Source organism: Meles meles, chromosome 2 (genome assembly GCF_922984935.1).
Source record: "Meles meles chromosome 2, mMelMel3.1 paternal haplotype, whole genome shotgun sequence".
Lineage (NCBI taxonomy): Eukaryota > Metazoa > Chordata > Mammalia > Carnivora > Mustelidae > Meles > Meles meles.
In genome coordinates this window covers 10,380,659-10,401,327 of record NC_060067.1, presented here as the reverse complement: position 1 = coordinate 10,401,327, position 20,669 = coordinate 10,380,659, and the positions used below count along the sequence as shown (strand labels likewise).

The window sequence follows — 20,669 nt, the reverse complement described above, 5'->3', positions numbered from 1 at the left end:
AAGGTTGATTAAAAGCAAATCTCATGTTTTACAACATAGCCTTATTTATTCTATTTTATGTAGAGGAAAAGAACTAGACTGTGTTTTTGTGAATGATCGGAACGTAAGACTGAGGTGTACATGTTTCATTACAAATATTTTCTCAGAGAATCCTAATATTATGGATACTGTAGAAGCAAATGGCTAAACATACTGATGATGCTTAATCTTTACCTGAGCCTTGATTTCTCCTTCCCATAAGCAGCATATTGTGAGCAGACTCTATTTGACATGGTGGTGAGCAGTGATAAATGCTTCATCTGGAGTCTCTAGGAAAGAAGGGAGAGAATCCTATTAGATGGTTTAGATCCATTGAAAACAGTGTGCAGGAAATTCTGAATTCTGACTAAAGAAACTTATTGATATTCCTTTCTAGAGGTAGTTATGTTTGTTTTTCCAGTGAACAACATGTAAAAGAGGCATTTTAGAAAATTTTACTGATTCTAGATTCAGAACTTTTATTATTTAAGATGAACGGCATTAACAGAAGAAAAAAAATAGAACATAACTACATAATCAAATGATACCTACCTCTTTCAAAAAGCATACTGTTGGGTTTGGTGAGGTACAGCAGGACCCTACCATGGAGAGGTAGCTCTTGGTGTAACCGACTAAGAGCGATAGAGGGGCTTGCCCATAATTAATGGAATATTCATACATAAATCTGTGGAGAGGAAAGTAAGATTGGTTAAAGCATTTTGTGGGAAGCAGAATCTACATTTTCATAAGGCTTTTTATGCAGAAAAGGATTCATTACATTAGTTTAGCTTTATTATATAAAAAGCACCAAGGATTTAAAGAATGGGTTTTAATACTAGTCACTTTTAATCAGTATTTTCATTAATTTCTTAAATTTCTATGTGAATTACTTGAGAGGAATGGCTATTTGTCTCTTTCTGGTTAGTGATTACCAGCTGCATGGCCCGTGTTAATTGCTTATTAATGTTGATTGAACAAATTAAAATGAGATATATTTACCTTTCATGATCTATCCCAGTTTACTATTCTTGATAATTATTATGTGTAGGCTTGCTTATTTGCTGAAATCTAATTTTTAGGAACATAAGCCTTAAGGGTTTATAGGATACTCTGAAATCTTGGGCAAAATCCTCTCTGAAATTTTCAGGGATGAGAAAGTCAATGGATTTTTTTTTTTTTAAATAAAATCATGACCTTAACTTCAAACTTCTAAAGCCAATTTGAATGACATTGCATTTAGCTTTTGTATATGTATTTTGCCATTATCATAAACAGAAATGTATTGCTGTACACAGTTTAAATGTTTAATGTTCAGAAAAGCTTTGTTTTTTTATTCCTATATCCCTAGAAACAGGTGTGAATGTGACCTGCTATAGCACATAAGTGAACATGTAACTTTGACCATCTCATTATTTAATATTCATGAGTATCCAGGTTGTATATTCTTATATTAGCCTTGGAAGATCACAAAAACTAACAAAAATGGGGGAAGAATCTATCTGATGGAGTATGTAAGGACCCCGCACATAGGGAGAATCCCAAAAGCTATCAAATATTTGAAAAATCACAGAGAGGGAATCCAACTGATTCTGCTTCAGACAATAGAACCAAGTTTGGGAGTTTTAGAAAGTTGACTTCATCTCTGTCTGAGAAAGACATTTATAATATTTAGTACTGATGGAGATGAGAAGTCTTGGGTAGGAGTCAAGTTCTTACTGGAAATTATCCAGGTTGCCATAGAAGAGGTGTTTGTATAGAAGGGGTTAGATTCTACATACTTCTGATATTTTATGCCCTGAGAACTTTTACTTAGGAAAAAAGCAGCTTACTGCTCAGCAAAGTCTTTGGGATCCTTTCTGAATGCCTCACAGATTTCATCATTTGTTGGCTCTACGTAGGTAGGAAATTCTTGTGGCTGGTGCCTCAGGGTAGCCATGCAGAGTTTCCGTTCAAGGCCCTCTCTGGTACAGCATTCAGCAGTTCCTGGGTGTACTGGGAATGGAGAGTCCTTTTCACAGGACCTAGCAGACAATGCTGAAGTCTAGAATGAGAGGAGGGAGACAAGTCAACTCCTGTATGGAAGATTCCAGGCTCTTCTACATTCAATATGTCATCTTAGTCTTAAGTTTAAAAATTCTCATTAGCAACAAACCTTCCATGCCAATAGCTTCATTGGATATCTTGTCAACATAACAATATGCAGAATTATAGGCAAATGCAGGGTCTTGGGGTAATAAAGGACTCACTGGGATAAAAACAGAACCTTCATTAACAAGTGGACCGTGTTTGTAGCCATTAGAGGTTTTATCGTTTAGCTCCGTGTTGCTCTAGGGAGATAATAAGGGAGGTCATTTGAAACAGCTCCACTGGTGATTCTTTTTTTTTTTTTTTTAAAGATTTTATTTATTTATTTGACAGAGAGAGATCACAAGTAGACAGAGAGGCAGGCAGAGAGAGAGAGAGGGAAGCAGGCTCGCTGCTGAGCAGAGAGCCCGATGCGGGACTCGATCCCAGGACCCTGAGATCATGACCTGAGCCGAAGGCAGCGGCTTAACCCACTGAGCCACCCAGGCGCCCATCCACTGGTGATTCTGATATGATCTCCCACCTACTTTCTGCTGCAAATACCCCAATGAGAAGGAGCACCTCCTTTTACTAAATGAGCAGTCTCTTAATTCTGGACTGCGTCAGTCTACATTTGTTGGCATTCTCTTATGAGAATGGTTCATGAGTTCAGTGGTTCATGAGTCTGTTTTTGCATCAGCATCATTATGTATAAAACTAGGTGTCTGGGGTGTACGATGTAGAAATTCTGATTGAGTAAGTCAAAGAGGAGGCCTAAGGAGCTGTTTCCCAAAGCCTCAAAGTTTATGCTGACATGCACAGCTTGAAAACCACTGGGGTAATTAATTTACTGCCTCCTCACTGGTGCACTGCCAGCCCGTGGGCAGGTGAAGCCCATGGTAAGGCTACCACCGAAGCAACTGGAGTAGCAAAATGTTCTTCTTGGAAAGAATTTGATAAGTGGAATAAATGTAGAATTGAAATTGTCCCCATAATAATTTGTCCCCATAATATTATGTCCCCATAATATTATGTCCCCATAATAATAAAAATTATCTGGGGATTTCCTTGGGGAAAGCCTTGACATCCTTATATTTATTCTAGAAGTTAGTCATTTTTTTTAAACAAAACTTCTAAGGTTCTTTCCTATAAATGAAGGAAAGCAACATGATGAATTAGTTGTATAAACCAAACCTAAACCTTTCCTCCTCTTCCTCTTCCACACCAACTTCCATCAGACTCTCAGAACTTAGGAATTCCTAGGAACTCTTTTCTTTAATCTTTATCTCTTTTTTCAGTGAATCCCTTTTCTATTGCTTTCCTAGAAAATCTTTTTAATTACCTCCTTGCAAAAAAAAAAGTTTGAGGAGTCAACATGTTTTTAAAAATGCTTTGAACAAATAGAAAGAAGTTTTTTTTTTTTGTTTTTTTTTTTTTTTTTTTTTTTTTAAAGGCAGTACCATCTCTGTTTCGTTATAATCTGTCTCTATAAACCTGGAGATTTTCTGTGGTCAAGGCATCACTTAGCAAATACATGAAATGAAATGAAATGAAATAAATAAAATAAAATAAAAATGTGTTCTGTTAGTGATCATGGTTGGTAGTTAATGTTAAGGTGATGCAGAAGGTCAGGCTGTGAGTGATGGATATTTACAGAGTTGGTGGTGGGAGGAAAAAAAGATTAAAATTCTCAGAAGGTGCATAAGGGCCAGATGAAGAAATGAATGGGTGAGAATAATCACTGTGTAGGATATATCCTGATCAGATCTTTGGAGCATGGTTTCTGCAGGCTTGAAGAAGCAGATAATTGTCTGTAGAGACCTTTATCAAGATGCATCTAAATATCCATTGCAAGAGGCTCCATGACTGCATTAGTAGAAACACCTGTGGTTGCACTTTTTCAGCTCCTGTCTGTTTTTAAAGTCATGTAATCTATCCAACTTTATTCCCTTTGATTTCAAAAACAGGAAATTGAAAATCTTTTCCTCAATAAACTATATATAACAAAATATTTTAAAAAAATGTATTTTCCTCTTCTATTTTTGTTAAGTAATACAAGCTTTTTCCAAAAACACCCACACCAGAATTAATTAATCTTTTATTTAGAGCAAAAGCTTTGTAGCCAGTCTACACAACACTGAAGGTATGTGTTTGTTTGCTCAGCTGTATTTTACATGCTGGCCTGGATGCTTTGTATGTGGTCACTTTTTCATTGTTACTCTACTGACCTTTTAAAATTTGAAGTTCTACATTTTGAAACTACATTCAATCTTGCATATAACTTCTTTTTTATTAACATATAATGTATTATTTGCTTCAGAGGTACAGGTCTGTGATTCATCAGTCTTCACAATTCACAGCACTCCCCATAGCACATACCCTCCCCAATGTCCATTACCCAGCCACCCTATCTCTCCCACCCCTTTCCCCTCAGCAACCTTCAGTTTGTTTCCTGAGAACAAGAGTCTCTTACAGTTTGTTTCCCTCTCTGGTTTCATTTTTTTTTTAAAGATTTTTTCCCCCCATTTTATTTATTTTTTTAGCGTAACAGTATTCATTCTTTTTGCACAACACCTAGTGCTCCATGCAAAACGTGCCCTCCCTATTACCCACCACCTGTTCCCCCAACCTCCCACTCCTGACCCTTCAAAACCCTCAGGTTGTTTTCCAGAGTTCATAGTCTCTTATGGTTCAAAGATTTTATTTATTTGAGAGAGAGAGAGAGGGAGAGAATGAGTGAGAGAGAGCATGAGAGGAGAGAGGTCAGTGGGAGAAGCTGACTCCCCACAGAGCAGGGAGCCTAATGTGGGACTCAGTCCCCATACTCCAGGATCATGACCTGAGCAGAAGGCAGTTGCTTAACCAACTGAGCCACCCAGGCACCCCACTGGTTTCATCTTGTTTCATTTTTTCCCTCACTTCCCTTATGATCCTGTCTTGTTTCTCAAATTCCTCCTATCATGAGATCATATGATAATTGTCTTTCTCTGATTGACTTATTTTTCTTAGCATAATACCCTCTAGTTCCATCCACATCACGGAAAATGGCAAGATTTTGGGCTTTTTTGGTGGTTGCGGAGTATCGAACCCTGTCACTTCAACATTTTAACTTTTGCATACACACTTTGAGGGAGGATCTGGTACATGATTTTAGGGCAACTTTTGAACCCCCAAATAATGTGAGGGGGACACCAAATTATTCTGGGGCATTCAGTACCAGTCTTAACATGATAGATGTATGCATAGGAGTAGGCTTTTAAGAGAAACAATATATTATAACAGGAGGTTCATGAATTAATATATGTCTCAGTTTTCTCATTGGAACCTTGTAGGACTGATGGCCAAACTGATTCGTTATACTAGAATAAGTCTGGGCTCTGAGGGAAACAGGCTGTATAAGTCTCTCAGACTTGGAGTAGGTGGAATGGCTAGGATTTCCCTATGATATGGAAGAAAAGCCTATCCTGGCTTCTTTCTCTGGGCCATCGTGGGCATGGCCAGCCATGGGAACCTACCCTGCGGTCATAGCAGTCGGGGTCAGCCCCTTCGGCACAGCAGGTTTCTGTCAAGGAGACAACTTCTTTCACAAGGTGACTGATCTGTTCAAATGTGCCACTGGGAAACTTTCTGCTGTACAAGACCATTGATCTGAGGAAAAAAGCCAATATATATAGAATTTTTAAAAATTTCACATTTGCACAAATTAAAACATGATATTCGTTCTGTCTTTAACAAGCATATTGCACACCTTGATTAGTGAAAAGGAAAGGAGGTTGACTTTTAAAACTTCATTTTTGTTCCAGGCAAACTTCTCTTGTAAGTGGAAGTTGAATTTGGGGTTTTATCTGAGCAGCCTTCTGTTCTTTCCTCTCTCAAGCCTCCCTAGTAGGACCCATTCTGTATCTTGTCTTTGTTTGCCACGGTCCTTCTATATACTCTTTGCATTATAATTTACCTGAGAAAACTGTGCTTGTTCTCTTAACTCTTAATAAACTTACTGCAAACAAATTCTTAGACCCTAATAACAATAATTCAACTGGAATCTTTGAATGTCCTCCCCTGGCCTGATGTCCATGCCCACATTGAGCTTCGGTTCTATCCTTTTAAAATGAGCAGAGAGCAGTTCAGCATGCTGAGTTGAAGTTTCCTCAGACGTGGCTTCATTCAAGGTCAAGGAGATCAAGGTCCAGTGACCAAAAGCATGAGCAAACACCTCATACTTACAAGGATGCGAAATCATCTTTTCCCAGGTTGGCAAGTTCCTTGCAAACTTTATCCTTTTCATAATCTCGGCCTAGGAATCAGAAATAGAAAAATCTGTATCTTTTCCTTCTTGATGAATGCTACATTGTATGTGTAAGTCTTCTACAGGATTCATCTAAGACAAAAGTAGCACTTTTCTCTCTATATAATTTCATTTTTGCTTGTCTTTTTAGCTATTTTCTTACAGATGAATTTTATGGCCTGCTGTACACTGTGACAGACAGCAGAACAAAAGCGCTAATACTGAAAGTAGAAAAGTCAAATGAGGTCCGAACCCTTGACATGGCAATCCTTCTCATAGGCCCCTTCTTTACAATAATGCTAAGATGGAAATTTTTAATCCTTCCCTTCTTTGTCTCCATGTCACCAAAGTGTTGAAAAAATAATAAAAAAAAATAAATGAAGAGTATGTCTATGCACATACTTAGTGGAGAGCTAGCCCCACCTGATGCAGAACTTTGGGGTGTATGTGAGCTGGTGTTGCCACTGTAACTCCATTATCCACCTCCGAATTCTATCCAGGAGTGCTAGGCATTAAGCTGAGGGGGGAAAAATGGAAATTCGACCACTTTCTCCAAAAAAATAATTTGCCTGTGTGGTGGGTTTGGAGGAATGGGTGGAGAGAACTTCCCCTCACTTTAAGCACAGTGAAAGACTTAAAGGAAAACACTCAGACCCTGACAGATGAATTCCGGAGTTTGGGGAATGATGACAGGTGTCTGGTTCAGACTAGAGAATGCTAGAGGAAGGAGCTGGGGAAGTGGCCTGGGGCAGCAAAGGAGAAGACTTTGAGTGGGAAGCTGTATTGTGACCTGTGGGCCTGATGTAGATCAAGCAGGAGAGTAAGCTGACCTGGAGTTTTCTTAATGTTGGGGTGGGGCTAAGCTATCTAGAGGGCAGTTGGCTGCCCACAGTTACATCTCTGTGCAAAGGTGACAACTTAAAATATGAAGGTGTGGCTGGATATGAGAGATTCCTATCCCAGAAATGATAGGAAAGAGTGCTACAAAGAAACCATAAAGGAAAAAAATATCAACCTGGAATATCTCCCGTAAGCAGGGGAAACACTATCTCACAAAACTGTCCCTTGAGTTAATGTTTCTGATGCTTACCTCTCCTGCTAGCTTCTCCCTTCCCTATGTTAACCTTGGAAAAGGTAAAAACAAGTCTAGAGAATGGGAGGAAGGAGGAGAGAACAGAAGAAAAGTGTATATGTCTCTTGTTGCCGCCACAGGCAACAGGACTGAAATAGGCCTGCTATGGGGTGAGTAGCTTCAACTTCAAAAGAACTTACAAATGTTTGACTATTAAACAAACCAGACATTCCCCCATGACTGTTAAGAGGTAGTTATTTTGAGGTTCAAAAGGACCAGAAGACCTTTTTAAGTGAAAAGAAATATCACTGAACTTACTCTTAGGTCTGTTCCAATGGTTGGGAAGAGTTAGGTCCCTCAGGAGGAGATGAGCTTTTTTTTATTAAGTCCCACTCATTCAACATACCTACTATCTAATAAAACAGAGTGGTTGTGTGGAAGCTGTCCGTGGGGCTATTTCCTGATATATCACTTATGCAAGTAAGTCTAGGAAACATTCCAACATTTCATGATACATTTTTCTCCCCCAAAGCTGTAAGAAGTATATAAATGGCCCAGTATCTAAGTGTGTTAAGATTTAACAAGTTATTTTTCCTGGATTTTAAATGTTAAGCCATCCATCTCAGGTGACATAATGGCAGCTTCTGTCATGACTTTGACCCTCCTGCATGACCTTGCCTCTCACAGTCACAGCTTTGAAAGCATGAACATGAACATAAGGAAGCCACGGAAGAAAGTGGTATTTGATGGTTTGGAATAGAGGTGGGGATGCTTGATACAGGCTGGGGAGAAATTTTTTTTTCTCATATTTTTTTTCCTTTTGAGAATGTTCCCTTTAGGTTGTGTTAGATTTAATGGCAAAAGTTCCCATGGAGGAAGCTATTGCCCCTCTATCTTTCAGGTGGACAACTCAAAGTATATTGTTGAGGTAGAAAGAGTCAGAGTTGAGGGACAAAGACATTCCTTAGCAGCACTTTGAGTGAGCCCGTTATTACAAATTCCATCAAAACCCTAAAGGATGGTAAGGAAACTACAGGTTCAAATCTCATGTTATCTTGGAAATTAGAACAAGACAGTAGGATTGATAAAGTTAACGCTGGAGTATAAAGAACTACTTGGAATGAACCTGTTAAAGCTGTGGACCTTCACTTCTAGTACATCTTCTGAAATGTATCGACTAGTTCACAAGGTCAGATATTGTCACTGTTTCCAAGGGTCAACGAGTGCCAAAAACTTCCATTAATCATTAACGGTATCCAATGAGACCAGCGATTCAGGCATAGGGGAAAGAACTTAGGTGAGAGCCGTCCTCCTATAAGGAAGAATGTGCCATTAGGATGTCCATAGAGTTGTTTTATGTTGTTCTTAAGGTAGAACTAGGAAAAATAGTTGGGCGTTAGATTTTAGTTCAATGTACGAAAATTGTTTTTTTACAGCCATGACTCATATACGATGAACCGCTTTTTAAACAGGTGAGTTTGTTTTGCGCTGGAAATAATCAAGTGGAATTTAAATAACCATAAGTATTAAAGATTCTTGAATGTAGTACCAGATTATGTCTTCATGATCTCTAAGATCACATCTGAAGGTTTACAAAATAATTCCTTTTGGTAATTGTAAATTATATGGACACCCCCCCCCCCCAAAGCTTACTGTGTTTAAAACCACAAAAGATAGCTCTAACAAGAGCTTTTCTCTTTTTAATGCAGAGGAGCTAACTCTGTTTAATAAACTTTCCCTATTAAAGAGGTCATTTTTGTTACTTTGATTGCAAACACTCAATAACATGAAAAGTGAGAGCCTGTATTCAAATGATGCACCTCTGATGAACATTTAAAGAAATATTTTGTTTCTAGACTTCTAGGGTCAGATTTCTCACTTAATCAAAAAAGAAGTTTCGGGCGCCTGGGTGGCTCAGTGGGTTAAGCCGCTGCCTTCGGCTCAGGTCATGATCTCAGGGTCCTGGGATCGAGTCCCGCATCGGGCTCTCTGCTTGTCAGGGAGCCTGCTTCCCTCTCTCTCTCTCTGCCTGCCTCTCTGTCTACTTGTGGTCTCTCTCTGTCAAATAAATAAATAAAATCTTTAAAAAAAAAAAAGAAGTTTCAGTGTGTTATGGGAATGGGAGAACAAGTGAATGTGGTATCAGTAGATCATGCAGATTATCCCCTGTTCCATAGCTTTAATTAATTCGCCTGGTGTTAGGTACTGCTTTAGTGAGAATGCAAAATAACAGCAACGAAGTGGGGAAATTTGATCAACTAATGACTTAAAGTTGTTTGGGAACGATTTTTGCTGAAAATTCAGCCTTGGGCTTGGTAGAAGCAAGGAAGGAAGCTGGGAAGAAAGTCACTGAGAAAGTGTAGAATTAAAATATAAGGGTAAAAAGCTCTTAAAGAAATAACCTGTAGAGGAAGCTGCTGTACTGTGTATCTTTCAGGTAGAATACTCAATATGTTTCTGATTAAAACTTTTTTTTTTCCCACTTGTCTATGTACCAAGATCTTTAGCTTCTAAGCCCAAGTAAATATGTTTATCATTTTCTCATGGTCCAAAAAACAAGTAGTGAAGTTAATTTGCAATGTGATTGTTACAAATGGATTCCTTATTCCATGGAGTATTGCTAAATGTTTTCATACTGTTTGAACTCCCTTTGATTCATAGAATTAAATCCTATCTAGAATGCATTGTAAATGACATAGTCTGTTCTTTAATGTTCCATGTGGTTGTAAAGAAGGCGATCTGAACTTTGATATGAGCCCGGTAAATATTAGCATAATCTCAGTGACTCTGGTGAAATCATTGTCACATTAAGTGACCCCTAAGCACTCAATGTTTACAAATTTCATTAACAGTTTTCCTTTTTGCAATAGTCTGTCCCATTTCTATCTGTATTGTGAAATATTCTGGTAAGTGGTGTCTACTTCTAGACTTTTGAAAACTTGATTTATTTTCAGGAAGTTTTTATTGCTTCATTTCCTCTCAACACCGATAACGATATTCATACATGCAACAGATATGTTTTGCAGACCTGTAGCAGGTATTGGGCTCAGTATTGAATATACAATGGAGAGCAAAATAGACTTATTTCTGCTCTCATGGAACTTTCAATCTAGTGTGATAGAAATAAGATACTATCATCTTGGTGCAAACTTTGCTAAAAAAAAGTGTATTTTTGAATGCTTTAACCACTGCTAGAATATTTTTCTAAAACCATTTTGGTCCCTTACAAAAGCTGTTATATACCAGGAATGATGGCTGTATCCTAAATAACATTGATTTAATCAGTGCTTATATAGAATGCTAGAAACTGCATTAAGTTGCTCTTTTCCTATTGTGTTCTGGAAAATCATGGTCTTTAAGAGTTCTCCTGGGCATTCTGTATTTTTTTTGTAATTTCATTCCTTTGGCATTTTCTTTTCTATTGTATGCTGATAGACTTATCTGTCAGAAAAGGTCAGCGTATTTGGGGGAAAATTGGTCGGGGGAGATGAACCATGAAAGACTGTGGACTCTGAAAAACAATCTGAGGGTTTTGGAGGGGCGGGGGGTGGGAGGTTGGGTGAGGCTGGTGGTGGGTATTATGGAGGCATGTATTACATGGAGCACTGGGTGTGGTGCATAAACAATGAATTCTGGAACACTGAAAATAAATTTAAAAACAAACAAAGAAATAAATAAATAAGAAATATAAGAACAAAAAGGTACCCTGCAAGAAACTCTGAAGTCACCAATACTTAAGGAATTGAAGTCTGGTAGAGAGAAGCATATAACACCAATAGCGCTCATTGCCATAGAGGAGATTGAAACAGATACACCTCAGAATGAAGAGGGCTTTTAGAAAGCTATTATCTGAAGTGAATCATGAACAATGGGCAGGATTTTAACAGGATTGGATGAATTGGAAGAAATGTTTTATGTGGAGAGAATAACTTGAAGAGTGATCTAAAGGTAGTGAATCACAAGTCTGCTTGGAAAAAAAGTCCAATAAGGAAATGCAAATGTGGACTTTAACACATGTTTGATAGTCAAAGCTTTACTTTCTAGGTAATGGGGTATCAATTGAAATATATTCCTGTAGGGGAATTCAAGGAAGAATAATCTTGGATTTAAGATAGTCAGTAGTACCTTTTTCATAAGGCTGTTCTATGAAATATGTTAATCTAAGTAAAAATGCTTAGCATCTTTCCTGCCTAATGTGATAAACACCCTGTGTTAGCAACTTTTTATAGCAAAATTTAATGATGATATATATTATCAAATTCTATAATCTTGTGATATGGGTATCCTGAGATTTTTTTTTTTTCAGTTCTTCTTGCAGGTGGTAGCTTAAATTACTTTCTGGTTAGAATATGGAAGAGAAATAAAAATAGAAAACTCCCAGAGAGCAGGGAAATGAGTTAACATGCACCCCAGTTGTCTGGCGAACTCTTACCGGATCTGGCAAACAGAATGGTAGCCTGTCAACACTGAGATGCCTTGGCTCAGTGCTCCTTTTCTCTGGGAAGTTTCAACTTGTCACAGGACCCAGAAACCTACTGTACTAGACTTCTATTGCTACTGTAACAAATTACCACAAATTTAGTTGTTTAATCAATACAAATTTACTACCTTACAGTTCTGGCAGAGGTTTCATTAGGTTAAAGTCAGTTGTCAGTAGGACTGTGTTCTTCTTGGAGGCTCAAGGAGATTATCTGTTTCCTTGCCTCTTCCAGTTTCTAGGGTTGGCCTACATTTCTTAAGTCCAGACCCTCCTCTCCATCTTCAAAGCCAGAAATTTTGCCTCTTTTTTCCTTAGTCACACCTTCCTCTGACTCTGTTCTGATTCTCTTCCACTTTAAGGTTACTTGTGATTACACTGACCCTACCCAGATAATCTGATCCCACCCAGATAATCTGACCCCACCCAGATAATCTGGCATTATTTTTCTGTTTGAAAGCCAGCTGATTCTTTTTTTATTTTTTTCATCTGCAAACTTAATTCCCTTTTTCAATGTATCCTACCCTATTCACAGCTTCTGGGCCTTAGATGTAGACCATTTTGGAGGGCTCTCATTCTACGTACCATACATTCTTATTTAAGCCTCAAGTCATCATCAGGTGACTCTAAACAGAGACCAGAATTGTGGTGGATTTGTATCAGAAAAATGAACCCCTGAATCCTACCAGCCAGTTGTATATGCTCAAACTCATCAGTTTATTAGCTTCTCAATAGCGATCCTGACTTTGATATAGTCCATCTTTCAGATCCCAGTTACCAGTTTACCAGGTTTTGTATTGTATCTTAATATGAATTGAGGAAGAGATGGGATTTGATTAAGAAGCCATTGCAATAGTCAGGTGAAGAGGACAAGGATCTGGACAAAGACGGTATGTGGAAATGTAACGGATATGAGAAGTATTGTTCACAGGCCTTGAGCTAGACACATGTAGGAGGGTAAAGGAGGGAAGCAAAGGGAATACTGAGGAGCTTTCTATAGTAGAAGGATCTGGGTAAAGCTGATGTATTTGGGGCTGAAATTGGTAGAATATGGAAATGATTGGATATAGATAGCAAAACTGGGTACAGTAAAATCTGGGAAGTGTCTATGGGATTGGACATAAATGATTCCAAGGTGCTGGGAAATAGGGAAACTAGGAGACAGAGCCAGGTCCATGGAGTATGGATGAACTAGAGTTTGGATCAGTTAGGGACGACCATGAATTTCACTTATTTTCCCTTAAACTGGTGCTAGTGAACTGGTTTTCTCCCCTGTTCTTATATTAGTGAAAGCTTGTTGAGATTTCTGTCCCATGAGAGGCAGCAAAGCCATGCCTGTGAGCTTTGTCTTTGTAAACATAACTCGTCTCTGTAAAATTCTGATTCTGCTACTTATTAGTTTAGTTTCCTTAAATAAGCTACTGACTCCTTCCTCCTACAGAGTCTCACTTTTAAAGTGGGGATAATAGTAATGAGTTGATCAGGGTGTTATAATGATGAAATAAATCTATTTAAAAGATCTTGAACATTTTAGAACATTGTGAATATTGTCTATTCTATTCAGTGCATGGACTCTAAGACCAATGTTTCACAGTGAATACTTCATAAATCTTATTTTTATAATTATCTTAGAGTTTACTACTTCCAGGATGTCTATTAGGTATTCTAATTGAAATTTAATTTTCCTTAAATACTTAAAACTATCTTTTGAGATCAGTACTCTAACAATCCTAACTTTGTGATTTTTTACGAAAAAAAAAAAAAAACACAAAACACCAAAAACAAACATCTATTGAACATGAACTACCTGGCATGTAGTATTCTAAAGCTGAGAATTAAGGAAAAAAATGAACACTTTGATCTCATGGAGCTTAGGGGTCTACATTTTATATTTGTTATAGTAAACAGCTGGTAATCAGGTAAGGTGAAATACTAAAAAGAAAAATATAAAGCAGGGTAAGGAGATAGAGAAAAATGAAGTGGTCAGTGCTATTTGAGGAGGGTTGGACAGGGAAGATTCTTCTGTACATGAACTTGGAGCAGACACATGAAGGAGGTGAGGAAGGGAGCCATGTTCATCTCAGGGGCATCAGTGTTCTAAGAGGAGGGGGGAGTTAGTACAAGCCCCTTAGGTGCAGAGCACATAGTGGGTGAGTGTAGAGGTCTGTGGCTGAAGCAGAGTGAACCTGGGGGAAATAGAGCAGGGTAGCTATGGGCAGAATATAGAGGTGAAGTGGCCATAGATACCCAGGGAAAAGGGTAATAAATGCCTCTTAAAGAGTCTTCATCTCTTACTCCTAATCTCATGGCCTTTAAAAGCATGCATACTTATCCCTACACTATGCACAAGCTGGTGAGGGCATACTTGGGATTCCACATTCCACTTACAACAGTGGGGTATCACATTGCTTTTGATTTCCTGGGAGCTTAATATTGCCTTTGATGAAGTTATCTCTCTGACTTCATTCAGCTCCTCCTCCTCCTTCCTGGCTAAGTCTCTTCTGTGCTTTGGCCCTGGCTTCTTTGTGATTTTGAATCAGGTCCTGCTTGTTCCTGGGACTTTTACATCCCGTTCCTTCAGTTTGAAACACGCTTCTAGATCTTTGCATGGCTGCCTTTTCATCCTGTAGATCTCTTATCCTCAGTCACCCCCTCAATTAACCATTATATAGGTTTGGCAGAGAGGATACAAAGACTTCGCTGAGGAAAATAAAGAAGATGTCTACTTATCCTGCATGCTGTACAGCTAATGTCCCTGAACCAAATTGAGGACAACTTGTTTTTAGTATGACTGCTGATGAAGGGGCAACTTGTAGAAAAGAGAAACAGTGAGTCCTTGGTGATCGGGGAGATTGGGATAACCCATATAACCTAGGGCTGTTCTGGCAGGCGAGTGGGAGAAGGAAAATGCAGCTCATCCACCAACCCAAAGGACTTGGGTTCTTCTTGCTGTTTGGTATCCCATCTAGTAATGATATGCATGCAGAGAATGAGTGACTTAAAGCAAAAAAGAAAATAAAAATGTTCACAATAAATATCCTGTTACAGCCAACAGCTCATGTAAAATGCAGAATTGTGTTTCCGGTAGCATTATTCCTTAGTGATCCTGTTGCTGTGTCAGCTGCCTTCCTGCTGCTTCACTGGGAACAGGGAAAGATACAATTTAGTTTTCAGTCCTGAGGAAAGAAACTGAGTGGAGAAACAATTGGCACACCCAGACTGCTTGCCTCTCATGGGGTAGCTAAACTGGATGTTTTCTTAGACTCCATCCAGATTTGTGGCATATTGGGTAAAGTTCCTCTCTCCCAAGATGTACCCAAGGGCTTGTGAACTGAATCTCCAGGGCCATTTGTTAGAAGACTGGCCTGACTAGAGCTGATATCCATGTTAAACTATAGTGGTATCCATCTTAAACCCGATGTTTCCCAAAGAACACTTCCTTTCCCAAAGACATTTTAGGAATGAGCCCGTGTGTTTGGGAAACTGGATGAAATAACATTTCCTTCCTATAGGACTTCTCAGGACCTTTAGGATAACAAGGACCTTGATTGTAAACCGACCAAGAAAGACTAATGTATAGCCTAGTTCTTAAATATGTTGGCCATAGAAAGTTTTTTTTTTCCAAGAGGAGTCTTGAATGAAATACACTTTCAAAAACGTGTTCTAGATATGTGCTATGGACTATTGGTCTGCTCTCTAGAGCTATAGCAGGCAGAGAGAACTGCAATCCAAACCCATCCCCTACTAGCCAAGCCTCCTCTCAATTCCTTTAATCTTGGTAGTTTGTAACTTTCTTCCAGCAGACCGTATACCTACTTTCCAGGTAAATCATTGGCTTGGTCATTTGGGTCATGCTTTTGCATTATAGAATAGAGGACTAATGTATCAGGACTACTCTTCCCAAATTATTGGACAGGTAGTACTTATAGATGTATTTTATATCTCAGGATATCATCCGGCCTGTAGCACCTAGGTAATCTGACTGAAGCTGACCTTGAGGTTCAGATCTTTAAGGAAGGCGAATTGTAGTTTTTAGTATCCATTTCATTACAGTGTGAGATAGTGCTGAATGGTGTCCAAACAGAGGGTGCAGACCCCTGCTTTCCAGAGGACATTTGTAATCCTTTGTGGTGAAGCCAACATACAATTACTGAGTCACTATTTCAAAATGACTCATGCCCTATGCTATGGGTCCACACATAATCCCAGGACCTAATCACTCCTAGATTTTCTGTTTCAAAGATCTTCATCTGAACATATTTCACTAGGATTTTCCAGGTTCAGATCTGTCCCAGAGAAGCCCTGGGCAAAAGAGTAAGCTTTCAGGGCTTCTTTGGACTTAGTCTATCCAGAGGTCTTGTAAAGAATGCCATTTATTTTATTTATATCTCAGACTCATAGTCTCAACATAAGGACCCATAGCTTGCCTAAGAATCTATAAGTAAGTAACTTAAAATATCAAAGGGACAAAAGATCAAGGAAGAATGAATGTAAAAGGAAGAGCAATAACGTTAGTCACATCACCATTGGTAACCAACCATTTCTGGGATACACATCTTCTACTGGTTAGATAGATTACCGATATGGATATTACCCTGTGACTTGGGCGAGACTGTTCACTGAGAGCAGTAGATGGAAGTTTTAGTTTGCCAAAGCGAGACCAGTGCAGATTTCCTTATAAGCATTGAAGAATCATCCAGAAAAGTTAATTGGAAAAGCTTCTGAATTTTGCACTTTGGGAACTTCTCATAAAGTTGTATGCTTCACATATTTTAGCTTGTATCATTTATAAGCTTTTAAACATTTCTCAGAGATGAAGATGCCATTGAAGAATATTAGTGAAAAATATGCTTAATTATTTTGATAGTTCTGTTTCATATCTTATTAAATTCTTTTGTGTGGGATCCTTTGGAAACTATAGTACACTTTCAAGTATTATACATACACAGAATTCCTTAAAGAGGATCAAGAATCTTAGAGGACTTCATGCATCATGGATATGGCATACTATGCTCTCAAAGACAATAAATCTTCGAAGTCTGGGGCGGGGGGGGGGGGGCAGGGAAATGCTCAGTGATGGACTACAGCTTCCATTTGCATTGTCTTTTAGCCACTAAAAAATTCCTATTTTCAAGTGATTCACTCTAGATCTTCATTTTCAAATGAAGGGAAGGATAGTTAAAAAACAAAGATTTTTTTTTCTTTTATGTGGTTCTTGATTTCTTGCAAATTCCAGTTCAATGCTATATGCCCCATTTGAGCTCAGATTGGTACCTCTTTGATTCTACCCTTATCCTCACAAAGCTTACCAACTCTCTGTTCTTCTCCTTTTTGTAGAATTTTTAAAAATAGTAATGGTTAAATCAGACTAGTAAGAGGTCTTATAAGTGATTGTACCACTGGAAGGTCTTACCTCTTTCTAGAGCATGCACAAATGCTACAGCAAGCAGAAGAACCAGGATCCCCTTCATTCTCTTGCTGGCAGTTCTGCAGCACCCTGTCCCCTGTAGGTGACCCAGTACAAAGTAACAGCCCAAAGTAACCAATTTCCTTTTACTGAGACTCCTGACTGTGAACTAATCAATTATTAATCTCCACACAGAAGCAAGGGCAGTCATCCTTGGCCCACAAGAGATAAAATAATATCTATCAAGGCAAATAGACACTCTGGTGAGGGGGAACGTAGGAGATTTTAATCATTAACTTTGTCAAACTGCACAAGAGTCAAGGAATACATAGAATTTTTTTTTCCACTGCTGCTTTTTACTAAGATTGATTGAATATATTAACTGGTACATATCCCTCCCCTCGCCCCTTTGGAGGATTATGTCTTTGGACCCTCCCTACCCTTCTTATATATAAATGGGAACCTGGAGTTTTCTCTACTGGACTGCTTTTCTTCAAATTTACTACAAATAAGGATTACCTTAAAATATTAAAGACTAGATATTTTTAAATCCTAAGGTGGAAGGGGATGAGAAGCCAATTTATCAGTTTCCTAGTTCCATAATCTTAATGATCTATAATTTTATTGAAGATGGTAAGATAGTACTGTATGTGCTATATTACTTTTTGAGGCACTGACATATTTTAATACATACTTTTAAAGACATTTATTTATGAGAGATACAGACTGAGCATGGGGGGGGGGGGAGGGCAGAGGGAAAGAGGGAAGTAGATGCTCCACAGAGTGAGGAGCCTAATGCAGGACTCGATCCCAGGACCTCAAGTTCATGACCTGAGCTGAAGTCAGACACTGAACTGACTGAGCCACCCAGGCATCCCTATTTTAATACATATTAAAAATAACTCTTGAATGAGGCAGAAAACTAGGATGATGGTGGTAAATGACTTGCCCCAAGTCACAAAAGCTAGTTGCAAATCTTGGATTCCCCAGAGGTCATTTAAAGTTCTTTCTATGGGGGCACCTGTGTGGCTCAGTTTGTTGTGTCTGCCTGAGGCTCAGGTCATGATCTTAGGGTCCTGGGATTGAGCCCTGAGTTGGGGAGGTGAGAGGATCAGGTCCCTGCTGAGCAAGGAGTAGGCTTCTCCCTCCTCCTATACCCTTCCCTCTGGCTTGTGTTCTCTCTCTCTCTCAAAGCTTTTTTAAAAATTTTACCTGAATTCTATAAAATAAGTATGTTATGGGCTAAGATAACTGGAGAGCTCTCAGTGCCCTTGTGGAATGCTGAAGAGGGAGCATTTTACAGAAGACGGAACCAAGTCCCAGATATGTTTTGTAACTTGCCCAGAGTGGCACAATTATCATTCATCTTCTCATGGGAATCAGGTCAGTGCCTGGGTCTTGCAGTAGCCCTCTTTCTCAGAAACAGGATCAGATTAGGATTGGTATACAAGCTCTGAAACCAGATCCTTACTCAGCTCTTATGGGACGCGTAACCTTGGGAAGTTTTGTCTAAGCCTTATTTTTCTCTTATGTAAAATGGTGGTAACTCTAATATTGTTGTCACAAAATTGCTGTGAGCTTAATAGAGATAATCCATGCACAGGGTTTTACTGTTACATTAAACACATACTGTTACATCAAACGCAAAGAGATAACATTATCTGTTGTTGATGTTAGCTATTGCTCTTATTCTAGTTATTGTTCACTTTCTTCACTGGCTCTCCAAACTATGAAGGTCATTGGAACTCTGTGGAACATTTAAAGCCAGCCCTATATCTCAGATTTGGGACCATCGCAGACAAATGAGCTAGAATTTCAGTATCCATTTAGTAGCTAAGGATTAATTGCATGGGCAGATTCCAACCAAATCCTAGTAAACTGCACAAAGCGATTACATTTTTAGCCTGATCCCCCAGCTGTATTGAAAATAGTGGGGTTTTAGGTTAAGAAAATGGAATCCAGTTATTTGGAAAAAGATCTCTACTTTGATCTTGTTTAGTTACCTCTGTAAGGCCAGTGGAAATCTATGTGGTAAAGGATATGAAAAGATACTATAAACCTTGTGAGAGGTAGTATGGGAAGATAGTCTTGCTGTTCAAGAACCAACTCTATACTGTTCAAAGGTTAACTTTCTGCCTACCAAAAAACATCTAAACTTTTCTTTTGGCTCAACTATGAGTTTACTTTGTAAGTTAATTAAACAATGTTTTAGTCTTACTGTGAATTATTTGGAAATCAACTGTAAATGAGGGCCAAAGAGTCTAAAAATAAAGAAACCCAGAGCTGAGAATAACTGACAGATTAATTTCCATTTTTAAGATAACGCAACATATGTATTCTTATAGTTTTTAATTTAACAGTATTTTAGTCCTCTTCTGATTAGTTCATTCAAAGATAAAGTAGATGGTTTCCCATTAAACTTGCTACAGGGTTTAATATCAGTCTGTTCTTGCACTTAAAAAGATGACTTTATCTCTGCTTTTGCAATAGCCTCTACCATTTCTGTTTAAGGACAAATTACATGTAGCAAGAATTGCAACATCTCATTTAGGTCTCTTGAGAAATCTGTCTACACAAGCTGCCAAATGCCTTCTCTTGGTTGAGTATCTTGCTAACTGAAAATTAGCACTCACATGCTAGTAGCTAAATATATGAATCTTTGCTCTGTCTTATTTCTGTAAGTTTCCTTAACCTTTCAAATGTCGATTACTTACAATGGTTCAAAATTTGGGAAGAAATAATCCTAATTGGCTTAAATGAGAAGTTTCATGTTGAAATGAGTAGTACATCTGAAGTGTTACAGTAGCAGTTATGGCAACTTAAATTTATTATTGAAATATATTTTTAAAGGTAATTCTTTATTAAATAAGCAGTAGGAGGGCAAGGAGTTGTCTTGTTTGTAAAGAATTGAAATAGGACTCTTGGCTGGCTCAGTTGATAGAACATGAAACTCTGTATATCAGGGCATGTTGGCTATAGAGAATACTTAAAAAATATTTTATTTATTTGACAGAGAGAGAGAGAACACAGCAGGGGGAATAGTGGACGGAGAGGGAGAAGCAGGCTCTCTGTTGAGCAGGGACCCCGATGCAGGGCTCAGTCCCAGGACTCTGGGATCGTGACCTGAGCTGAAGGCAGACACTTAACTGGTCCACCCAGGCACCCCTTAAAAATAAAATCTTAAAAAAAAAAGAATTGAAGTAATCTCAGTATATCTTGCCATTGGCTTTAGAAGAAATGTAGATTTTATTATTTTTTTTTATCTAAGCAAGGCTAGTTCTAGGCAAAATTGTGAGACCAAGCCCATCTTTAGTTCTTTTCCTATTACGCTCTCTCTCTCTCTCTC

At 38.5% G+C, this 20,669-nt stretch overlaps 1 protein-coding gene across 1 annotated transcript in view; it reads right to left on the bottom strand.

Moving 5' to 3' along the window:
- GC (GC vitamin D binding protein) overlaps positions 1 to 17,514 on the bottom strand; it is a 36,421-nt gene extending 18,907 nt beyond the window's left edge. The window contains exons 1-6 of the mRNA XM_045998574.1: positions 17,330 to 17,514; positions 6,307 to 6,376; positions 5,598 to 5,730; positions 1,848 to 2,059; positions 571 to 703; positions 214 to 308 (exon numbers count right to left, since the gene is read on the bottom strand). Of these exons, the coding sequence (XP_045854530.1) occupies positions 214 to 308; positions 571 to 703; positions 1,848 to 2,059; positions 5,598 to 5,730; positions 6,307 to 6,376; positions 17,330 to 17,387 (701 nt within the window). The 5' untranslated portion in view covers positions 17,388 to 17,514. The remainder of the gene's footprint in view (positions 1 to 213; positions 309 to 570; positions 704 to 1,847; positions 2,060 to 5,597; positions 5,731 to 6,306; positions 6,377 to 17,329) is intronic.
- Between the last annotated feature and the right edge of the window lie 3,155 nt (positions 17,515 to 20,669).